Raw genomic sequence first — 24,197 nt, forward strand, 5'->3', positions numbered from 1 at the left:
GGGGGCAAGGGTTATCTCCTGATCACCTCCTATCACTGTGACTCACAACAGTGCTTGGAATAGTGTGCACTTCATATGGTTAGGATGGAGCCTCTCATTCAGGTGGTAACACAGGAAAGGCTGCAGGGAATATATTCTTTGAGAAGGGTTTTTAAAAAGAGTATTCTTAATAGACCAACTGAATTGGGAAGAGACACTTCATATACTCCCAGCAATGAAAGACTCCCCCAGACACAAAGGAGAAAAACAAAACTGGCCAATCAGTATACCCATCTCCTGGCTTTAAGGAGGGTCGGGGTGGGGGGGGCCGCAGGAGTTTAAATGGTTTTTCACATGCACTAAATACAGCCTTTTATTTAAAAGCCTGAAGTACTGAAATTGTTTTACCTCTCAATGAACAGTGCTGATAAAGCATTCTACTACTATGGGACTTCCTCTAATATGGTCTGATCAACTTTTTTTCCAAGGCTGAAAAAAAAAAAAAATTCCTGAAAAGCTTGAACAGAAAGGAATGAAGCACTTAACCATGCTACCATATGGCGAAACCCTGAAAATACTGTTAAGTGAAAGAAGCCAGACACAAAAGACCACATATTGTATTATTCCATTTATATGAAAAGCCAAAAAAAGGCAAATCCATTGAGACAGAAAGTGGACTGGTAGTGGCCAGGGGCTGGGGAAAGGGGGGAAAGAGGAGAGAGCATTAATGGGTACCAGGTTTCTTTCTGGGCAATGGAAATGTTATGGAATTAGATAGCAGCAATTGGTTGCACAATCTTGTGAATACACCAAAAACCTCTTTATTGTATACTACTTTAAAAGGGCTAGTTTTATGGTATGTGAATTCTATCCCAGGAAAAAAAAAAAGAAAAAAGCACATTGGAATTTTATTAGAAATGTTCCACTTAAGTTTTTTGGTGTTTGTTGGTTTGTTTTAAGCCATGTAATTCTTTCCTCCGAGGAAATCTTACCCAATATGAAAAAAGAAAACATCTCCACAGAACTCTAGCACTTGGGAAAGCCCAGTTTGAAAATCTCTATAACGAAACCCACTCTCGCATTTACATAGGTGGGGAAAATGAGACCCAAATGTGAAGTCACTGAGTCAAGCTGCGTTGGGGACTAGACTGTAAGTAGGAAAGTTTCAGGCCTCTGAACCTCCAGGCCAATGGAGTTTCATTCCCCCCTGGCCTCCACATTTCTTTAAACATCTCAAATAATCCTCCAATTTACCAAAATAAATAAGAAGGGTTATCTAAACAAAACACAAAAACAAAACGTCAATTTGTACCTTATCCCCTATATTATTTATTTACCCTGCAATTTGGATTATTCTCCTAAATCATAAAACATGGTTCTGTTGAGAGGACAGTTTGAACGGTTAAAGTGGCAGTTTCTAAATCTTCTTTTAACAACTTAAGGCCTATGTATTATTATGCAATATTTTGAATATAGCAGTATTTTGCAATACTAAAAAGTGTGAGGTATTTGGGCCATAATGTGGAAAAAAAGAAAATATGATCTCAACAAGGTAAAGCACATATATATTTTTTTAAAGATTTATTTATTTGAGAGAGAGCACGCATGCTCAAGTGCACACATGTGAGCAGGGGAGGGGCAGAGGGAGAGAGAATCTCAAGCAGACTCTACACTGAGTGTGGAGCCTGACATGGGGCTCGATCTCCCCACCCTGAGATCATGACCTGAGCTGAAACCGAGTTGGACACTTAACCGAGCCACACAGGCGCCCTGTAAATGAAAATATATGCAAATTTTTCATAATTTTCCTATTTTATATGAAAATATAAAGATATACACAAAAGGGGACACATTCAAATTTTAGCAGTGATCCCAGAGGTGTGGATTAATACATGGTTTTACAGCTTTTCTCTGTGCTTTTCTGAATTTTCATACTTTCTTTTGAGACCATATGTACTTCTTAATGACACTGAATTGAGTCAGGCCTGTGTAAGACTACATGCCAGGGGCAGTCCTAGGTGATTTTTACATATTATGTCTAAACTCACGACAACCCTATAAGTTGGGTATTACTATTCCAGTTTTGTAAATGAAGAAACTGAGGCTAGGAAGTTAAGGAACTTGTCCATCTTATTAGACTAAGAGTAGGGATCGAAACATGGCTTTCTTTTTTCTTTTCTTTTTCCTCTCTCCCTCCCTCTTTCTTTTCTTTCCTTCCCCCCCCCCCCCCCGCCCCCGCCCCATTTTACAGTACGTATTGAGGTCCTATGGTGTGTCAGAATTTAATCTAGTAACTAAAAGTATGAGAAGTGACATGAAAGGGAAAACACAGGATGCTCTGGGAATATGTTATAAGGCAGGGCACAGGGAGAGGACCTGAAGTCAGAGAAAGCCTCCCAGAGGAAGCTACTATCTGAAAGAGGAATCGAACTAAGCCAGGAAAGAGGAGGGTAAGTACATTCCACGTAGAAGGAACAGCATGCTGGGAACTCAAAATCTAGCCTTTGAGAAAGTAAAATGAATCCAAGATGACATAATACTCACTACCAATTCCAGGGTGTATGTGTCTGTGTACTCATGTGTGCATAAATAAAACGCCCTCACCACATTCTCAGTAGGCCAAATCTTGCAAGAACAGGAGAAAAAGAGGAGATACCAACCACTGTTTCTTTCTTCTCACTTCTCCCCTACCCCAGTGAAGGCAAGTCACCTCCCCTGCAGGCCCCTCTCTTGGGATCCTCTCCTTCTAACACTGGTTCCCAGATTTTCCCATTTATTTCACAGCAGCAGAAGTCACAGCTGGGTTCAATCTCTGCATCCCCCACCCCCATTCCCAGTTTGGAGGAAGTATCCTAAATTTAAACCACACAGCACCAAACTAAAAATGGCTTAAAAGGGGAACAAAGTACCTTTTGCTGGGCTCTTGTTAGATTTCACAGGCACAAATTACCCTTTTTTCTAAGCAGATGTAGTCAAATGATTCTTAGGTAATAAAATAACCATCTCCAAGTTCACAAGAGATAAAAGTATCTGTTTTTTTAATGACCAGGGAAGAGGTTGAAGAGGGCAGAAACAGAGTGGGGAGTTAAGTGCTGACTCGTGTAAGACACATTTGGGGTTCTGAGAATGTCATCCAGCTCCAGTGTGAGTGCATGCTGGATCTTCCCTGTCCCCTGTCCGAGTCAGCTGGTTAGAGGGGCGCCTGACTGGCTCAGCCAGTAGAGCATGTGACTCTTGATCTCTGGATTGTGAGTTCGAGCCCCACGCTGGGTGCAGAGGTTACTTAAAATATATATTTTTAAAATATATATATATACTTAAGTATATATATTCATATATATATGAATCAGGTTAGAAAAGCAAGACAGACCAGGAGTGAGAAGCCTGGCTACCAGTCCCTGCCCACCCCCAAGCAATTTATCCTTTCCAAGCTTCAGCCTCCCCATTCCTAATCATTTTAGGGATTGGAGGCTGACCTTGATCAGTGATTCTTTTTTTTTTTTTTTTTTTAAGATTTTATTTATTTGCTAGAGAGAGAGAACACAAGCAGGGGGAGTGGCAGGCAGAGGGAGAAGCAGACTCCCCACTGAGCAGGGAGCCCAATGCAGGGCTCCATCCCAGGACCCTGGGATCATGACCTGAGTCGAAGGCAGACGCTCAACCAACTGAGCCACCCAGGCGTCCTTTGATCAGTGATTCTTTTTTTTTTTTTTTTTTTAAAGATTTTATTTATTTATTTGACAGAGAGAGAGATAGCGAGAGCAGGAACACAAGCAGGGGGAATGGGAGAGGGAGAAGCAGGCTTCCCGCCGAGCAGGGAGCCCGATGTGGGACTCGATCCCAGGACCCTGGGATCATGACCTGAGCCGAAGGCAGACGCTTAACGACTGAGCCACCCAGGCGCCCCTGATCAGTGATTCTTAAGCTCTTTTGTCCTTGACACTTCTTTTTTTAAATTTAACATGAAAATGTTAGTTCTATGAAAAATTTTATGTAAGTGCAGCAGATATACTTAAAAGTGATCCAATCCTGTGTTCAGCTTTGTGAATTTTCACAAACTGAATGGACCTAAAAAAACAGCAGCCAAATCAAGGAATAGAACATTACCAGCACTAGAGTAGGAAAATGCATCTGAAGACTGAAAAATAAATGCTAGCTTGTTTGATTTTTTTTTTAAGGGGGGAGGGAGGGGCAGAGGGAGAGAGAATCTTAAACAGGCTCCACACCCAGCACAGAGCCCAACCCGGGACTTGATCTCACAACCCTGAGATCATGACCTGAACCAAAATCAAGAGTCAGATGCTTAACCAACTGAGCCACCCAGGTGCCCCTAGCTAGTTTGATTTTAATAGGAAATTTGGGGAAACATGAAAAACATTTCCACAAATGGGTAATGCACCAATCACTCGGTGACCCTTCAGTTTTATGCCACATTTGAGGAGAGCTATTTATTCTCCTGACCTAATTCCTACAACCATAAAAACGTGTATTTGAGAAGGAAGGAGAGTCTACTGCACAAGTGTGCAAAAAATACGAGATGAACACTTGAACTGAACTTGAATTTGAGAAACCAAGGGCACAGATAGTGAGATGAAGCTCATGGGTGAGACCAGCACCACACATAACCCTGCATCCTGACAAGGACACTGAAAAAAACACCTACTCAGCTACGGTAAGAAGTCTGAATAAAGTTTTCTAAAACTTATAATGCAATCACTCAAATTATTTTGTGAATTTTAGAATCACAGGGAACTTGGGAGGTGAGAGTTGAAAATTCCAAATCATAAAATCACAAAAGTACTAAACATCTGGATGGAGGACCAGACTCAGGAAAATGAAAAAGTCTTTTAATATACATATTCTCTGGAACAAGGCAACACAAATGTGTACATATTTCAGAGAACATATGGGGAAAGAAAATACTGACATGCTTTTAAAAAGCAAGAAACAGTAACTAGAAATCAACTGCACACACCCTTTATTTTTTATATAAGATGTTTATAATGTCATTGATATCTTGGAGTTTTTTTGCTCTGTTGTTTTCATTTTTTTAACAGAGCCTACATTAAACTGAAACAAAACAAACATGATCTGCTTCAACTTTCAGCTGTAACAGAGTGGAATGTAGCAGGCCAACAGTTCTGCTGAGGGCAATCGGAAAGCCAGGTAAAATCCAAAAACACCTGTGTTTGAAGCAACAGGAAAGCTACTGATCAGTCAAGATTTGAGGATCCAGATCTTGGGGAGATATGAGGCTCACAGAGGTAAGCCCAGCCTTCTGAAAGCCCATTTTTCTCAGTAGGGTACTTGACAGTTCTTGACATGGGGCAAGAAGTTGAGCAGTCAGGCAGAGGGCAGCTACTAAGAGGCAGAGAAGCCTGCAGAACTTTAGAACTTCTGGGGCTACAGTGACAAAAATGAAGTTCAGGTCTGAAAAGTCATGTCCCCGAGAGGCTCAAAGAAGTGAACCTAACATGTACTTTCTCCTTGAAGTATGGTTAACTGAGCTGCACAGGGTAAGAGGCTCAGAAGCCAAGGAGATGAAAGGCAGAACGAGCATTTTTTCAGAGTATTCAGTGGACTCACAGTATTAGGAAGACAAAAATTGGAGTTTAGGACCTGCTGAGGGAAACATCTAAGGCTCTCAATCAGTACTCCTGGGGGCCTAGGATTGGGAAAACCCAGAAATAGACAAATCTTAAAAGTCTGCAAAACACACTTAATTAGACTGAGAGCCTGCTTAGATTGAGGTGATCTTTCTACTGTGGGCAAAGAATAGGGTAAATACTCTCATAAAGGAGATGACATCATCCACAGCATCTTCATACACAATACTGGACATTTAATTAAAAAAACAAAACAAAACAAAACAAAAAAACGCCAGGCATATGAAGAGAACCAAGAAGAAAAACAGAAAATATAAACAGATTCACAAACAACCCACACATAGGAGTTAATAAGTATAGTTTTTTTAAATGACTATGATTGGGACACCTGGGTGGCTCAGTCAGTTAAGCATCTGCCTTCAGCTCAGGTCATGATCCCAGGGTCCTGGGATCGAGTCCCACATCGGGCTCCTTGTTCGGCAAGGAGTCTGCTTCTCCCTCTGCCTCTGCTGCTCCCCCTGCTTTTGCGCTCTCTCTCTCTCTGAAAAATAAATAAAATCAAAAAAATAAAATGACTGTGATTAATATATTTGAAGAAATAGGTAAAATGGAAAACCTATTTTTTTAAAGATTTATTTATTTGAGAAAGAGAGAGAGAGCAGGGGGGAGGGGCAGAGGGAGAGGAAGAGAGAGTCCCAAGCAGACTCCATGCTAAAGCATGGAGCCGAACACAGGGCTTGATCCCATGACCCTGAGATCACAACCTGAGCCAAAACCAAGAGTTGGTCACTCAACTGACTGAGCCACCCAGGCACCCCTGGGTTTGGGTTTTTTTTTTTTCCTTCTTTTTTTTTTGGAGAATGTATTATTTAAAATAATCTAATAAAAATTTGAAAGCTGAAAAATAGAAAATGATATTAAGTTAACAGATTGTGTAATAATAAAGTAGACACAGCAAAGAGCTAGTGAGCTCTAAGACAGCAAAATATAATCAAAATGGAGAAGAGAAATGAAGACTAAGAATACAGATAATAAAATCAGACATGTATGGAACAGAGTAAAAAGTTCTAACATAAAAGTAATTAGAATCCCAAAAAGAGAGGAGAAAACAAAGCAAAAACAATATTTGAAAAGATAATGGCAGAGAATTATGAGAATTACAAAAAACATTAAGCTACACAGATTTAAGAAGATCTGAAAGCCCCAAGCAGGATAAACACAAGGAAAATCACACCTAGAAAAACTGCTGAAAACCAAATATATAAAGTCTTTTTTTTTAAGATTTTATTTATTTGTTTGAGAGAGAGTGAGCCAGTGAGCATGAGGGCGGGTAGGCAGACTCCCCACTGAGCAGGGAACCCGACATGGGGCTTGATCCCAGCACCCTGGGATCATAACCCGAGTGGATGGCAGATGCTTAACTGACTGAGCCACCCAGGTGCCCCAAGAAAAGTCTTTAAAAATTGCCAAAGAAAAAAGATGCAACATCAAACAGCAACAATAAAACTAACAGCCAACTTTCCAAGAAAGGAACAAAGCCAGCAACAATGGAATGGCATCCTTAAAGTGTTGGGGGTGAAGGGGGGGATCTTCCTCCCCAGAATTCTATAAATCCAGTGAAATTACCTTCAAAAACAAAGGCAAAACTAATCATTTCCAGACTGAAAGCTAAGAATATTATTTTATACCAGATATGCATTACAAGAAATACTAAAAGAAGTTCTTTTATTGTTGTTGTTTTGTTTTGTTTTGTTTTTTATGCAGAAGGAAAAGATCCCAGAGGGAACAGATGGAAGTAATGAAAAGTCATGGCTAGGGTAAATATGTGAGTAAATCTAAGCAGAGACTGATTGTAAAACCAATAATATCAGTGTCTCATGGGGAATTAAATATATAAATAAAATGAATTATAATAATGCCAAAAGAGGCAGAAGGGGAAGAGGAATTGTGAAGGGAAGGCAGGGAAAATAGAATTAAAGTATCCTCAGAGCCTAACTTCATCTGGAATGTGATTAAGTAAAAGTAGCATTGGATCAATCACATACACACAAAAAGTAAAATGGAAACAAATGTGTAACATGCTAGTAGAGAGGAAAAAGGGAAAATTGAAAGTAATGCTTGATTAATAAAAAAAAAGCAAAGAAGAAGAAAAATGGTACATAAAACAGGTGGAACACAAACAGGAAACAAATAGTAACATGGTAGCTGTAGACCTTAATATATCAATAATTACATTAAATGCTTTAAATACTTGAACTAAAGACTAAACTGTCAGACTGGATTTTTTTAAATTCTTGTATATGCTACTTACAGAGGATACAGATTAAATATAAAAGCAAAATTAAATTGAAGTATAAAGATGAAAAAAGATATACCATGTATGTATTAGCCCAAAGAAAGCTGGTATGGCTCCATTAATATTAGAAAGGTAGACTTCAAGATAGGAAGCATTACTAGATATGAGAGACATTTCACAATAAAGATATAACAATTCTAAGTGTATATGGTATGTACCTAAAATCATAGCCTCAAAGTTAAAGAAAGCAAAAGTTAGCAAATATAAAAAGAGAAACAGGCAAATCCAAAGTCATAATGGGAAAGTAAGGATATATAAGATCTGTGCTACAAGATTTTAAAAAGTGATATAATTGACATATATAGAACATGGAACCAAATAACTTCAGTATGCACATTCTTTTAAAGTAGACATGTAAGGGGCAGGTACCCAGCTGGCTCAGTCGGTAGACCATGCAACTCTTGATCTCAGGGTTGTGAGTTCAAGCCCCACACTGGGTGTGGAGCCTACTTAAATAAATAAATAAAAATAAAGGCCAAATCAGCCTCAAAAAAAAAAAAAGACATGTAACATACATATATAAAAATTGACAATATGCAGGGCCCAAAGCAATTGCAACAAACTTCAAAGAACTAAAATCATCCAAAGTATGTTCTCTGACCACAGGAAAAGTAAGCTAGAAACAAACAGCAAGGGAAAAAAAGCCAAAAACCTAGAAACTCCCCAACTGCTTAGTAATGAAGAAGTACACTTCTAGGTGGGTGGGGGGATGGGTGAAATAGGTGATGGGGATTAAGGAGTGTACTTGTGATGAGCACCAGGTATGGAATTGCTGAAGCACTATATTACACCCCTGAAACTAATATAACACTGTATGTTAACTAACTGGAATTTTAAAAGAACACAATTTTTTAAAAAAGAAGTACATTTCTACATGACGCTGTCAGTCCAAAAAAAAAAAATCACAATGGAAATTATAAAATATTTTGAACTAAATGACAACAAAAATATGACATAATAAAACTAACAGGATGCAGCTAAAGCTATGCTTAGAGGAAAACTGATACCCTTAAATGAAAATATTTTTTGGAAGAACACTGATAATCAAAGATATAAACTTATATGTTAAGAAACTAGAAAAAATTTCAGAAAATTGGAATCAAGTGTTAAAGTAAATAATAATGATAAAAGAACTCATGAGATCGAAAACAAATTTATAATATAAAAAACAACCAAATCAAAAATACTAGCTCTTTGCAAAGATTAATAAAATTCATAAAACTTTGGCAATATGCATCAAAAAAATGAGAGGGGCACCTGGGTGGCTCAATCTTCAAGCGTCTGCCTTTGGCTCAGGTCATGATCCCAGGGTCCTAGGATCGAGCCCCACATCAGGCTCCCTGTTTGGCAGGAAGCCTGCTTCTCCCTCTCCCACTTCCCCTGTTTGTGTTCCCTCTCGCTGTCTCTGTCAAAAAATAAAATCTTAAAAAAAATTTTAAAAAAATCTTTGAGGCTCAGTCTTTAAGCGTCTGCCTTCGGCTCAGGTCATGATCCCAGGGTCCTGGGATCGAGCCCCACATCAGGCTCCCTGCTCAGCAAGAAGCCTGCTTCTCCCTCTCCCACTCTCCCTGTTTATGTTCCCTCTCTCGCTGTGTCTCTCTCTGTCAAATAAATAAATAAAATCTTTAAAAAAAAAGAGAGAGAATTACCAGTATAAAAAACAGAGAGAAATATCAATATTAACAATAAAAATAGAGACAAGACCATACAACCTACAAATATTAAGATCTTAAAAGGATAAAAAGAAAACCTTTTACTAATAAATTTGAAAATTCAGATAAAATGGATAAATTCCTAGAAAAACACAACTTAACTAACACAAAAAGAAATAGAAAATCTGAGTAAATCTATACCTATTAAAATAAATGAATCCACCTTTTAAAATCTTCCTACAACAAAACTTCCAGGCCCAAATGGTTTCACCAGTAAATTCTTCCAGACATTTAAAGAACAATTCCAATCTTACAAAACCATTCCAAAGAACAGAATAAAGAGGAGAAATATCTCCTAACTTGTTTTATAAGGCCAGCAAAACCTTGATTACCAAACCTGGCAAGGGGACCACAACAATAGAAAATTATAGGTTAATCCTCTCGTGAACAAAAATATTCCTCAACAAAATATTAGCAAGTCAAATCTAGCAACATATACAAAGAATAACATATCACAACTAAGTTGAGCAAAGTTAACACTCAAAAAAAATCAATGTAATTCATATTGACAAAATAAAATAGTACAATCATGATATCATGATACTTTTGATAAAATTCATGATAAAAACTTAGCACACTAAGAAGATAACTTTCTTAATCTGATTTTTAAAAGCACCTATATAAATCCTACATCAATATTGTACTTAATGTTCAAAGGTTGATAGCTTTTCCTCTGAGATGAGGAACAAAATAAGGATACTCACCATCACGACTTCTAGTCAACATTGTGAGAGAGATCTTAGCTAGTGCAATAATGCAAGGGATAAAAAGTCTAAGGATTGGAAAGGAAGAAATAAAGCTGTCATTATTCACAGAAATCTAACCACCTATAAAAATCTAAAACTATTAAAATTAATAAGTGAATTAGGCAAGGGCCCTGAAATAAGGTCAACAAATAAAAATCAGTTATATTTCTATATTCTAACAACAAGCAATTAGAGAGTGAAATTTTAAAATTCCAGTTACAGTAGCATAAATAAAAATCAATTAACAGTGACATTTTTTAGAAGATTTGTAGCACCTATATCCCAGTATTTCTGCCTCAAAGAGGGCAGTTTATGCTCAGTTTAATTTCATTGTTTTAGATTGTTCTAATTTTTTAAATGAACCTGAAATATAGAATTGTGTATATAATCTCCAAAAGTTGTAATGTTGGCTCAAATTCCTTAAAATCATTAAGGAGGTCATTTTGTATACTCTGAGTAACACAAATATATATAAATATAAAAATATTTTGTATTTCCCTGTTTAGTATCTCAAAATGAAACTGAAAGGTAAAATAGCCTACTTCACAAAAAATTAAACAAAAATATATACACTATACCAACTATAATGTAAGTAAAAAAAAGTTATAATAAAAATATGGATTTCAATATGCAAATGCTCAAGCAATACTATATTAGAGAACACAGTAAAGTAGTCAGGTACATGTACCTCTATATAGATTGAATGAGACAGGTGTGTTTTATTGGTTTCTCAAATACAAGCAGTGTTGCTTTGGGTAAGTGGTTTTTCTGAACAAAATTAAGTATGATCTCTCCTCAATTTACACAGCATTTTTAATCCTGGAAATTTCACTGCATATATATATATTTCAGCGTAAAACCAATGTATGTTCTAGGCTTGGAAAACTATAGAGGGTTTTCACTTACCTCCTCAGCAAAACATTTGAAAGTTGCACCGGACACGAGATAATTTGTCACTGAATGTAACAGTCCAGAACATTGTAGGACATCTACAGCATTTCTGGTTTTTGCCCAGTGAATGCTTCTAGAGCCCCTAACATATTTCCAATGTGCCTCCCCCCCCCCCCCGGAAGCAGTACGTTGCCCATTTGAGAACCACTGGAATAGGCCAGGCTGAAAACCCAGTTTTATCCCATGCTAGCCCTGAAAACTAAGAAATCAGTCAGCTATTTACAGATCACCCCAGCCAACATATCATTTCTCCAACCTACCCAGTCACAAGCAGCAAATGACAAAAATCCTTGAAAGAATTTGAGTTTTCTCTAAAAGTATCAACACAGTCATAGTGGTTAAGAAAAATCACAATATTTTCTAATTTCCTTCCACTTACTGTATTTGGATTATAGATTGGGGGATGTACACCATAGTCTTTTTAATATTTAGCACCTAAAAGCCTGGATCTGTCCATATTCAAACTCCCAATCAGATTTTGTAATGATTTTCAGTGAAAAATCAAATTCTTTCAAGAACTGCTGGCATGGACAATGCTCCACACCTAGTTTTACCATGTTAAAACATTATCCATAACTCCCATGTGTTCAAAAAAATACCATGCTTATTTTTCTGAGATAAAATATAGAAAAATAACAAAGTTTAAAAGAGAACTTTTTGCCCTACACTCTTGCAGAAAAAAATTTTCCAACCAAAGTTTCAAATTCTCCACTCCTATTCTTTCAGATCCCTGCTTTTAAAACATTGTTGCACAAAATACTCAGAAACTTTCTAAATAAAAGGAAAATTTCAAGCTGAGTTGGAATGCCTATTTTCCAAATAAACATAATCCAGAAAATTAGTCAAAAGTCATCATTTCTATGGTTCTCATTTCCCTTTTTATAATAATCTATTATTCTTAATAATAGATGATGTTGAAAATTTTATTAATAACTATGCAATTTCACCATGCTACTTATTCTCAAGCCCTTGCCTACCAGGTAAATGGTTTGGGAGGTAAAATGACCTGGGTTTGAATCCTGACTCTGCTACTTACTAGCCATGTGTACCTATACAAAATTCTTAATCCATTTCTTTACATGCACAATACCCCCTACCCTACAGTGTTGTGACAACATGCAAAGCACCTCACAGAGCTTTTCACATACTAGTTGTTCATTAAATAGGAGTTATGGTTGTTATTATTATAATTAGCTGTCATGTTTGCCAATATCTACTTATTAATGCATTCAACGATTTTCTTCTTAGTTGTCTCATACGTATTTTTTTTTCTGGCTTGCAAAGCATTTTGAGATATGCAGGGTAAATGTTATACAATAGCTTTTGTATTTAAAAGCCTCACTGAGGGGCGCCTGGGTGGCTCAGTCAGTTAAGCGACTGCCTTGGGCTCAGGTCATAATCTCAGGGTCCTGGGATGGAGCCCCCAAGTAGAGCCCCACAGGGGGCTTCCTGCTCAGCAGGGAGTCTGCTTCTCCCTCTCCCTTTGCCCCTCCCCCTGCTCATGCTCTCTCTCTCTCTCAAAAAAATAAAAATTATTTTATACTGAACTGTCTTTAGTACAAGAGGTACCAAAAGGAGGAAAAAGAAAGGCATTTGTTAAACCACAACTCAACATTTACTGAACATTAGTCATGTGATGGTAGCTTATAAAAATTCAGTTTCTGCCTACCAATATCCTGATGATTTATTTGCCCCTGTCAACCTCCTCAGATTTTATCTGATTCTCATTTTCAGTCTCTGCAAGGAGAGTTGACTTCCGAACAATTCACAACATTTTAAGTTTTTCTGTGATAGTTTTCAGCATAAAGAATCAAATTTTTAGATATTTATGTTTCATATTCAGGTCACCAACTGGTACTTTGGAACCTACAAATAGCTCTCATGGTCTGGTTACCATGGTCACACCTTTTCCTCACCACTGGGCACAGGCACCCCCCCCCACACACACACACACACCCCACCTCACATTGTATACTCAGCTGCCCTCTGTCAACACATACACATCTCCTGGCCCTGAAAAGATTCTTTGATCCCTAAAAATCGGCTTGGGAGGGCCTTGGGAGACCTTAGAAAACAATCATTCAGAACGTGTTGGGGATCTTAGACCTTTTTGAAAATCTGACAAAAACTATTGATGTTCTCTTCATACATAAACAAAATGGACATGCATATAAAACTGCACTTCACAGACTCCTTGAAAACCAAATTAGTAAACTGTAATGTATTTCAGTGTTTCTCAAACTCCTGACTGAGATTCACAGTAAGAAACAGATCTGACATCAAGACAGCCTATACCTACATGCATAAACAAGCGTAAGTACCCAAAACAGAAGTTTCAGTAAACAATGTTTACCCTTACCATGTGTAATGGTGTCTGACATTTTCTATTCTATGTCATCTTTCTAAAATGTTGCTCAAGACTCACTACATTACTGTCTTACTACCCACAACCCAAAGGGCAGTGATCCAGTCTAACATTTCTCCATTTTAAGTAAACTAAGATCCAAAGGAATAAAAGGTCTTGTCCTTAGTCACTAATAAATTAGGTGAAACAAGCCAGAACCTAACTATCTTGATTCCCAACCAAAGGCTCTTTCCAAAACAAAGTGAAACAAAAATTCTAAATACCAACTCCCCTCAAAAAGCAGCTAGGGATTTGAAGCTTAAAACACGCTGACACGCTGAGAAACTGAGTGTTAAAATTCCAAACAGTAGTGAATATTAGCCTCATCCTGAGCCTCCGGTTGAGGCAGTCTTAACTTTTTCTAGAACATGAGCATGGCCTAGCATGACATGGCATATAAGCAATTTTTTTTTTCTTTCCAAAAATCCTTTCTCTGGCCACTGAAAACAACACAGGGAAAGCCAACACTACTGAGTTCTTTAAATACTTTGGATTACATAGGCACAGGTTTTATTTGTTCACCAGAGGCTGGCTTAGCAGTGGAGAGGCCCTGTTTCCACTTGCCAGGCCCATGCATACATAGTTCTTTCCCCCCACCTAAGGCTGCTTAATTAATATTTAAACATCAAAACCACACAGATCAATACGTGGATGTGAATGATCCAGAGCCTATTAGATGTTAATACTACCAACACCAACTACCCCTGCCCCTTTTAAAGCCTCACTTACAGAAAGCGGCATTGCTTGGGAGACTTCATTACAGTTTAGTAGATTAAAATACCAGTCTCCTCACTGGCATCAGGCTGTTTGTGGCTTTGGGGTTTTGTTTTTTGTGTTTTGTTTTTTTGGTTTGGTTTGGTTTTTTGTCGGGGGGGTGGGGGGGCGGTTGGTCAGGGGAGGGTGGCTTTTCTTTTTTAATGTGGAATAAACATCACAGACCATCACAAGGTGAGACTCTTACAACAAGCCAGAGAGTGGCTGGGTACTGGTCTGGGGAAGGCCAAGCCTGGGGGCCCTGGCGTAAAGGGAGGAGGTAAAGGCTTGGGGCCTGTGTCGTCTCCCTGGTCACCCAAACAACTTAACTCGGTGTGGGAGAGGCTCGGTGGGCGCAAGTAACCTGCCCGGGGTTGCTGCGTGCCAGCCTCCACCCGCGCACCCCAACCCCGGTGTCCAAGGGCAAAGTGCTGGGGCCTCCTTAACGCAGAGCTCACAGCAAGGAGAGGGTGGGGTGCAAATTGCTGCGCAGCGGCTCGGGTGCGAGAACAGCGAAAGCCCTAGGGGAAAAGGGGGGCGGGCAAACCCTAAAATTAGCGCCTGGGAAGCAGGGGCTGGGCACGGTGGCGCGGAGATGGCGTCTTCTGCTGCGGCGGCTGCCCTGGAGCTTTCCTGGGGGGCGGGGGGCTTCCCCGGGAGTCTGGCCCCTCTGCGCCTTCCACTGCCACTAGGACCAGGACCAGGAGCCGACGCAGCAGGAAGGGCTCCTTCCGGTAACAGGGTCGGGGAACACGTGTAGCCTCCGGAGACCTGGAGGTCTATCGCTCCTCCCCCAACTGCGGCAGAAAATTTAAGGAGCCTCGGAATTTAAAACACCAGAATCCTTCAGAATCCCTGTTGTTGAACTAAAAATTTGGTTGGCTCATTTTAGTGAGCCCTGTCCTTTCCTGAGTTTTCATTTAAATCCATTTTTCTCTTCCCCCTTGCCTCAAACGGAATTCGGAATTCGAGTAATGGGGTGGGGGGGTGGTGATAATGTACCAGGGATCTAGGGTCTGGAGGCTGGAGGGGTGGGAGTAGTTTGCATGCGAACATCTCTGCAAGATAAACAGTTCTGAAGGTCAGTGACGGCTCTCCATTGGGTCCTCCTGAACGGGTGAACATTCATTAAGGAATTCTCCGTCAACATTTTTCTTGTGAACCCAAACTGTAAAAGTCCTAAGTATTTCAGATATTCCAATTGCAATAATGCATCAAAAACCTACATATTAATTAACTATTGTGAACTCTCCTAAAATAAAATTATCAAAATCCTGGGAGCTCTTATAAGAATATCTGTGAAATGGAAATGTGTGTTATTCAGCCAAGATTAAATGAAGAATGCAAAAATATTGTTCTATTTGGTAGCACGGATATGGAAAATTAAATGACACAATCTTTGGAAACCAGAAGCCAGTCATTTAAAAAAAAAAAAGAGTCATGTTTATTATGTAACTAGAATTTTAAATATATATATACACAGTAATCTAAAGTCAGCCATTAATACAAACTAAGCATATCTGTGGAGTGACATTTCATCCCTAGCATCTTTTAGCCTCCCCTCTGCAGCTGGCCCCTTACCTTTATTTTCAGAATCTTTCATTCTCTCTTTCCTCCCTGTGCTGCAAATGAGCAGGAAAGTCCGGCTGATTCTGCAAACCTGACTTTTGATTTGTCATTCACAGAGAGTCAGCGGTCTCAGGGGCGAAGTCCCTCAACGGAGGAGCACCCGAGCTCTGATAATTGCATGCAAGTCAGTGTGCAGGGTGATAATTTTGCTTATGCTGGAGCAGAAAGGATGGGGATGAAGGCCGACGTAAACACAAATTCCAAAACATGGCATGGAACTGGATCTGGAGTCTAGGCTTGCCTTTCCTTCTCTTAGATTAGGGAACCAACTGTTTAGTGCCTCCTCAGCTCTGTAGAGATTAGGTTCAGGTTGAAAGGGGAATGTCTGTGCCATGTGACAAGCTTATTCTCAAACGGAGACCTTAATTTTGGAGGGAATTAAGAGACCCATGCTTTGTGTTCTTTTTCATATTCATTCATTCAACAAATATTTCTTTTACCTCTCTGTGGCCCAGGCTCCATGCTAAGTAGTGGGGATACAACAGTGAAGAGGACCAGTCCCACTCCTCAAGCTGCTCCCAGGCTGTTACAGTACAGAGGCATACGGTGACCCGTGTCTGCTGCATGGACATGGATTACTGAACCCATTTCATCCAGGCATAAGTTGATTCTCAAGGCTGAGCCAGAAGTGGGCATGAGGAAGCCAGACCATGAGAGCCCTCTCTTAGAGGGCAAGGAAAATTCAAGCAAATCTTTCAATCATCCAATTCTGGCTTACTTTCAATCATTACATAGCTCAGATTCATTCCTTCATCCCTTCATTGAACAAATGTTTATTTGTACCAGGTAGAATTCCATCTGTTAGGGATTCAAGAGTGCAGAAAACAGACCAAATCCTGCTCTTGTGGCTATTACATTTCGGTGAGTGTATCCAGACAGATAATAAACAAACAAACGTAAACATACAGTAAATGGCAATAAATGCCATGAGGAAAAATGAAGCGTGGTAACGACGTAACAGACATGCCATCTTAGCGTGGCCAGAGGAAGTGACCTTTAATTTATTTTATGAAAAATGGGTCAGAGGCATCATAGTCCCTTCCAAATATCTTCACTCAGATGTTGTTCTTTAAGTGCTGACTCCTCACAACCTCCTCTGCTCTAGGTGATAAGGGGTGTTTATTCCCCATTATACATGGGTAAACTGATATCCAAAAAGATTAACTGACCCAATCAAGGACCTCACTAAGTTGTAAGAAGAGCAACAACAAGAAATACACCTACCTGTTGCTCTCATCCCCAGAAATTGCGGGGTTAAATGCAATACTGACATGGAAAATCTGCTGGAGTAGGAGTTGAGATAAGAGGGTTGAAGACCTATCTCTACCACTATTAACTGAGTGGTGCAGGGTAGGTGACAACCTCTCTGGCACCAGTTTCCTCATCCATAAAGTGGGGCTAATCATATCTGCCCTGTGTATGTGCCCGGCCTTTCAGAAGATCAAAAGGGAGAATAGATGTGGTACTTTGCAAACTAAGCCCTATATAAATGCAAGGTATAATTATCAGCATACATGGGCACATTGAAGAGAACTAATTGCTAGTGTTCACCTGGTCATTACTGTAGCCCAAGAGTCAAATACAGCTGTAGAGGGAAAGCTTGCCACAGCCACTAGGGGTCCTGGAGTTGATTTCTAGCTGCCACAATTGAAAGACTCCCTGAAAGTTTTGGGAAATGTTAAGTACTGCTTTTTGTTCCCATCTTTCCTTGGCAGGGGGGTAATACCTTTATGCTTTTCTTTGATAACTTAAGACCGGTGAGGAAAATCTGCCTTCATTGGAACTCCTTGCTGGCCACCAAATGAGCCATGTTGGTGCATAGACCACATCAAAGAAACAGGCATCTCCATCTCCAAGGACCAAGTCCAGGACGGTCAAAATGTGCCCAGTTAGGAGCACTTTGGGGGCAGAGAGGGGAGAGAAGTAGGTGGTAAGAAGCCACCGTTTGTGCACTCTTTCATTCAATAAATATTCATTGTGCCAGGCACTGCTCTGAACACTGGGAATGACACAGTGCTGAAGAAAGCATTCTGTCCTCAAGAAGCCTGTGGCTTCAGGGCAAGAGGTTCCTACGAGGTATGCTGATTTACTGATTAGGTAGAGGAATGCCAAGGCCTGGGTTTGAATAGTAGGGCAGGGTCCATAAAGCAGGATAGATGGTTTGAACATGGGCTCTGCTATGTCCTGGCCCCTAAAGTAAGCTGGGACCCTCTCCTACACCTCTCTATGTCTGTATTTCCTGCTCTGTAAGATGAAGACAATAATGGAACCTACCTCCTAGGGTTGGGTGAGGCTCAAACGAGTTAATACATGTAAAGTACATGGCACAAAGCCTGACACATAAAGTGAGGCTTCCATAAATGCTGTAAGACTAATATTACTACCTTGTGACCTGGGTCAAGTTTACCCCTCTGCACCTTCTACAGAAAATAGTAACTAGCTGGTAGGGCTGCTGTGAGAGTTACACATCCGAAAGAACATACGGGCCTTGGCATAAAGGAGTAGCTCCCCCTTGCCAGCCTCGCTCCAGGAGGTGAGCTTTAATCAAGGAGGCTTCCCAGGAAAAAAAGACTAAGTCTGGGAGGAGTGAGGAAGTAGGAAATGGGCTGCCATTTATATTAAAAAGGAAGCCAGCTGTTTTCGAGAGTGTGGTCATTTCTAGGGGAACCTACATTTTACCCAACATTGTACTTTGAAAAGTTTCACACATATGGAAAGTTGGAAGTGTTGCATGGCGATCATCTTTGACTACATTTTGCTATTTGCTTTATCACATATGTGTTCATCTCTATCCATCCTTAATTGACTGGTTGTTGTTTTTTTTTAATTAAGTGGAAAGAGGTTTGAAGTCCTCTTCAAATAAAAAGAGCCTTTACTTTCCCTCCTGCTACAATATTTACAAAAGCCTTAGATCTCTGGTTCTGGGGCTATTCCAAGCAGGGTCAGGTGAATTCTCAGAAGTCTTGTCTTGCCCCACAGTAAACCTCAAGGCCCCATCCAGTCGAGGGACCAGGGCTCAAGCCTTGGAGCTTTCCAAAATAAAGCAGTGTCTCTGACAAACCCCACACTTCAAAGAAACTGGTATCAAGGACCTCTGTAAACACCCATTAAGGGAAATGATGCCCTATGTCAATAGCTGGGTTTAGCGAAAGCTCAAACAGGCTCCGCTGGCCACCAAGTCCTTTCACAGCTCTGCACAGTCCTTGTCTTGTTTGATGCCACTTCTGAGTCACTAGACCAGTGAGTCATGCCCAGTAAGGGAGGCCATCTTGAAAGCAAAACCAAATAGAATTTTCAAGAACAATGAGTGAAACCCTGAATTGAAAAAGAATAAGGCTTTTTATTGTCCTTGTAAAACAAAAATGAAAGAAAAAATGCTGTTGTTAATATTGTGGGTTCAACTTCCCAGCTGTAAATTTTACACTGAAGAAAAACTGAGCAAAAAAGAGCTTTTACATTCTTTTGGAAATTTGAGAGCAAAAGAGGCTTGAAGGCTATGTCCCAAATTAGGCAGACCTAATGACCTTTCAGTGACTAGCCCTGACCCTCTTCTAGCTGAGACATTCATTCCCAAAACATGCTGAGGTGGTGACAGCAGGGTGGCTTCACTTCGTCTTCCTCCAGCCCACCAAGCCTCTGGATGGTTTGCTCAGAGCATCTGAGCGGCCATAACCGAGATGAATAGAGAAAAATTGCTGCCTGGGGGTGAAGGAAGGTTAGTAAGGAGGGTCACCACACAGGAGGGCAGCATGACTATAAGAAAAGCTGCAGAGGTTCCCATGAAGCCACACTACAAGGCAAAGGGAAGGGAACTGATATATGGAGCATCTACTCTGTACCAGGCACTCTTCTTATCATCATCTTCAGACATTTATTGAGAACTTACTTGCTAAGCATTGTGTTGAAAGCAAAGGCTTTCACAGCACCCTGCCTGGGTTTGAATCCCAGTTTACCAGTTGTGTAACTTTGGAAATGTTACTTAACCTCTCTGTGCTTCAATTTTCTCATTGGTAAAACAGATGGCAAAACAAGGTTATTGTCAGAATGAAATGAAATAAAAATATGCACAGGTCTGGCCAGTGGCTGGTACAGAGTAAACAGTGCATACACGATAACTCTTGCCATTCCACCTTTTTTAGATGAGAAAAATGAGGCAGAAAGGAGGAGAAGTGACTTGCCAAAGGATACACAGCTAAAAAGTAGCATAGCTAGGATACTTTGTTCTCAAAACAACATTGTGAGGGAGGTGATACCATCTTCCTTTTACAGAAGAGGGACCTAGTAACTTGCTCATGCCATAAGCTGGCAAATGAGAGAGTTAACATTTTAGAACACACATTTGCTGACTTTAAAGCCTTCGCACATCCAGCTAGGCCAGTGGTTCTCAAACGTTAGCATACATCAGAATTACAGCAAGGCTTGTTAAGACAGATTGCTGGACCCTATCTCCAGAGTTTCTGATTTGGTAGCTGTGAGGTGGGGGCCAACACTGCATTTCTAACAAGTTCCAGGAGAGGTTGATACTGCTAGTCTAGAGACCACACCTGGAGAACTACTGTTGGACAATTATGCACCTGTATGCAGAAGAGATGGTAGGGAATAGGGCCTAAAGATCGTAGGTCAATGAGTTTTTCCCACTCTGACATAGGGTTGGTTACTTCGCAAAGCCTAGCAAATATCCTTATATTTACAGAGGTCTTTCATATTTATGATCTCATTTGATCTTTCTAATATCCCTCGGTAGTAATCATTATTTCCATTCAATGTGATTTGTTTTTAGGGGTATATGGTTAGAAATGGCAGTGAAGGATTAAACCGCAGATCACCTGTCCTCCTCTCCAAGTAACTTGTCCTGGAAAGCACCATCTGCTGATGGAGACTGGCTCAAGTTCCAGTCTCTGTCTTTCCAGGGAATATTGCAGCTCAGGAAAGGGTTCTTTGCCCCAGCAGGATTTCGGGCAGGTAATTTCTGGTGGGAGAAACTCGGGGCCAGTTTTCTACCACTGTTTCAAGACCTACTTCTTACAAAATACTTCCATCAACTGTTCACTCCCTTCTCTATAACCTAAAAGCTTTGATATTTGTCTAAAATACAGTTCTCTAGAAAGGTTGGAAGCATTTGGGGTGTTAATTTCCATTGGGCACAGCTTGTTCATATTCCCATTTGGAATAGCTTGCATGCTTAGGTATATTTTTTAAAATTGTTCGGACATATAAGCCAACAAATTATTAGTATCCAGAGTACTTAAAGAACTGTAAGTGGATAAGAAAAAGACAAAGCATCAAGTTAAAACAAAAAATGGGGAAGACATGAAGAGGCCTTATTCACACATGGCCAATAGTCATGTGAAAAGATCTTCACTTCATTATTTGTTAAGGAAATTCAATATAAAACAACCATGCAGTACCATTTCACACCCATGAAATTGGCAAGCATTAAAAAGTCTGACAGTACTCAATATTGGCAAGGATGTAAGGAATCCATAATCGCACACACTCCTGGTAGGAACTAGATTAGCACAAATGAATGGAGGTCAGCTATTTTTCCAAATTAAAAAAGCATATACCTTTTAACCCAGTAATTGTCCTTCTAAGTATTTATCCTACTTACAGTCACAAGTGATCATATAGTAAATTTCAGATGCATTTTCTTTGGCTATATATATATATAATATATAAATATATATATATATATATATATATATAGGCTCTTGTCTAGATAGATAGATAGATAGGATCTCCTAAAGGATCTTTTCATTACAAACATATTTATTGAATGTCTGCTATATTCAGGACAGGGTTTTAGGCTGAAAAGATGCCAAGAGTCCCCAAAAGCTAAACTACTTCTCACTTGCAGCCTCCTGGTGGAAAAAAAAAAAAAGGTGGGAACAAAAAGGATGGTGTGAAAGACCTTCTGGTTAGTACAGAAGGAACAGCTGCCCCTAAGGAGCTTCCCAACCATGTTTTATTCCCATAGGTTACTGAGCTTTCCAGCCCTGTGACTAACCATTGTTGGGATGTGATCATATGGTACACTATCTGGACTAATATTAATAAAAATAATAACTACCACCTTGTACACTACTGTGTACCAGGCACTTTATATACATTAACTCATTTAATCATCACAGTAACATTGTGACATAGGAATTATCATCTCTATTTTATATATGACATATAACTGAGTTTTAGAAAGATTTAGCACCTTGCCCAAGATCACAGCTTATTACTGTGCCACTTACTAATGACAGATTCAAATCAGAGTCTGGCACCAAAGCACATGATTCTAGATGCCCAGATTGGTGTCTATCACTTATGAGATGATGTCCCATCATTATGAGAAATTCAGGCCACCTTTAAAAAAAAATGGAGATATGGATTTCTTTCATTGCATCATGTTTATTAATTTTACTTCTCTCCATGAGTATAGATTTTGGAACATGTTTATTTTGTGCAGGGAGATGTGGCAGAAAGAATGCTATATGGGCAATCAGGCCTGAGTCTGCCACTCCATCAGTTATAATGACCTCCTGCAAGTCACTCTGTCTCTTGCTTCACCTTCCTCATCTATAAAATGGGAGAAATAAACACCATCTGCCCTCCCTCCTTCAAGGGTGCTGTTAAGATTGAAACAAGATCTTGTAGTTGACCTATTCTATAAACTGTAATGTACCATATAACATAAGACATTATAATGGCCTTACCCCAGGTTGTATGGGAGTAGGGGAAGTAGAGAAATAGTGATCAATCATGATTCTACTTAAGAAAAAAGAGGTGTGGGGATGCCTGGGTGGCTCAGTCAGTTAAGCATCTGCCTTTGACTCAGGTCATGATCCCAGAGTCCTGGGATCAAGCCCCACATCCAGCTCCTTGCTCAGCAGAGAGCCTTCTTCTCCCTCTGCCTGCCGTTCCCACTGCTTGTGCAGTCTCTCTCTCTCTAACAAATAAATAAATAAAATCTTTTAAAAAAGGAAGAAAGAAAGAAAGAAAAAAGAGATGTGGTATGGCAGTGGGTTCCAAGAAGCCATGGGTGACCTCTAGGACAGAAACAGAGAAGAGAGGAGAGGACAACTATATGCACAGTATAGACCTGGCTTTAAAAACTATTGAACCAGGAGACTTACTCTAACCCATTTTACTATGGTAGAAATATCTAGTTAGTCCTCTTTTGTAAACATTCACGCAACACCAGGAATTACATTCTGCATGTAATTATCACTCAAGGAATACTTGTTGCAGTGACCCTTCTATTCAACTCCTCAGGCAAGCTAAAGTAAAAGGGTGGTTAGCCTTCAGACCTACTAAGGTTCAGCAACAGTTCAACAGCAGCGGGGAAGGAATTTAATTATATATTGACTAAAAGTAATAACACATTCTTTGAAAGCCAGTGAGATGACAATACCAAGCCTTAGTCTAACTATCAACAATAGAAAAGCTTGTTTCTAACTCAATAAATAAATATTTAAAAGATAATTCTTGCATTGGGTCAAATTTAGTTTTAGAATGTTTACTCTGCGCCAGCACTTTACAATTATTAACTCATTTAACTCATCAATTCATTTAATCTTCAAAACAATCCTGTGGTGGAGGTGGAGGGCGGGGGGTGAGGACTGTATCGATGACAGGGCCCTGGTGCAGTGTAGCTTCTGCCCTGGATCAGGTCGGCCATTTTAGAAATCAAGGCATGTCAGCCTCTCAGAAAAAGAATCCTCAGATGACAGAAACAGATGGAAAGGACAAGACAGGACACACACACACACTAGCCAACAGGTATCTAGAAAGTACCCAGCCTGGACATAGCCTGGTAGGGGATGCAAAGATGAACCCGCCCACGTGGAATCTATAATACCAGATGAACAGTGACAGATACCCTACTCAAAAAGAGGTTACAGGTGGCAGAGACCCCAGGAAAGGCTTCCCAGAGGAAATGGCATTTGCGCATCCCTGATGGGTAGGCTGAGAGACAAGGGCATGGCCACTGCAAATACACACAAGGCAGTGAGCTAGCAGATCATGTCATGCCCTTGCTGAGAACACTTCAGTAGCTTTCCAGCTCACATT

The 24,197-nt window shown here is 39.9% G+C and overlaps 1 protein-coding gene across 2 annotated transcripts in view; it reads right to left on the minus strand.

The window, feature by feature from the left end:
- DNAJC6 (DnaJ heat shock protein family (Hsp40) member C6) overlaps window positions 1–24,197 on the minus strand; it is a 144,100-nt gene that overhangs the window by 118,607 nt on the left and 1,296 nt on the right. The window contains exon 1 of one of the 2 annotated variants that reach the window (XM_032427043.1): window positions 16,089–21,757. The exons of the other annotated variant lie outside the window; for it this stretch is intronic. Coding sequence (XP_032282934.1) covers window positions 16,089–16,110 — 22 coding nt within the window. The 5' untranslated portion in view covers window positions 16,111–21,757. Of the gene's footprint in view, window positions 1–16,088; window positions 21,758–24,197 lie in introns of those variants that run through there. 2 annotated transcript variants of the gene reach the window in all.

The sequence above is a fragment of the Phoca vitulina genome, unplaced genomic scaffold (genome assembly GCF_004348235.1).
Source record: "Phoca vitulina isolate PV1807 unplaced genomic scaffold, GSC_HSeal_1.0 scaffold2, whole genome shotgun sequence".
In the NCBI taxonomy this organism is placed as follows: Eukaryota; Metazoa; Chordata; class Mammalia; order Carnivora; family Phocidae; genus Phoca; species Phoca vitulina.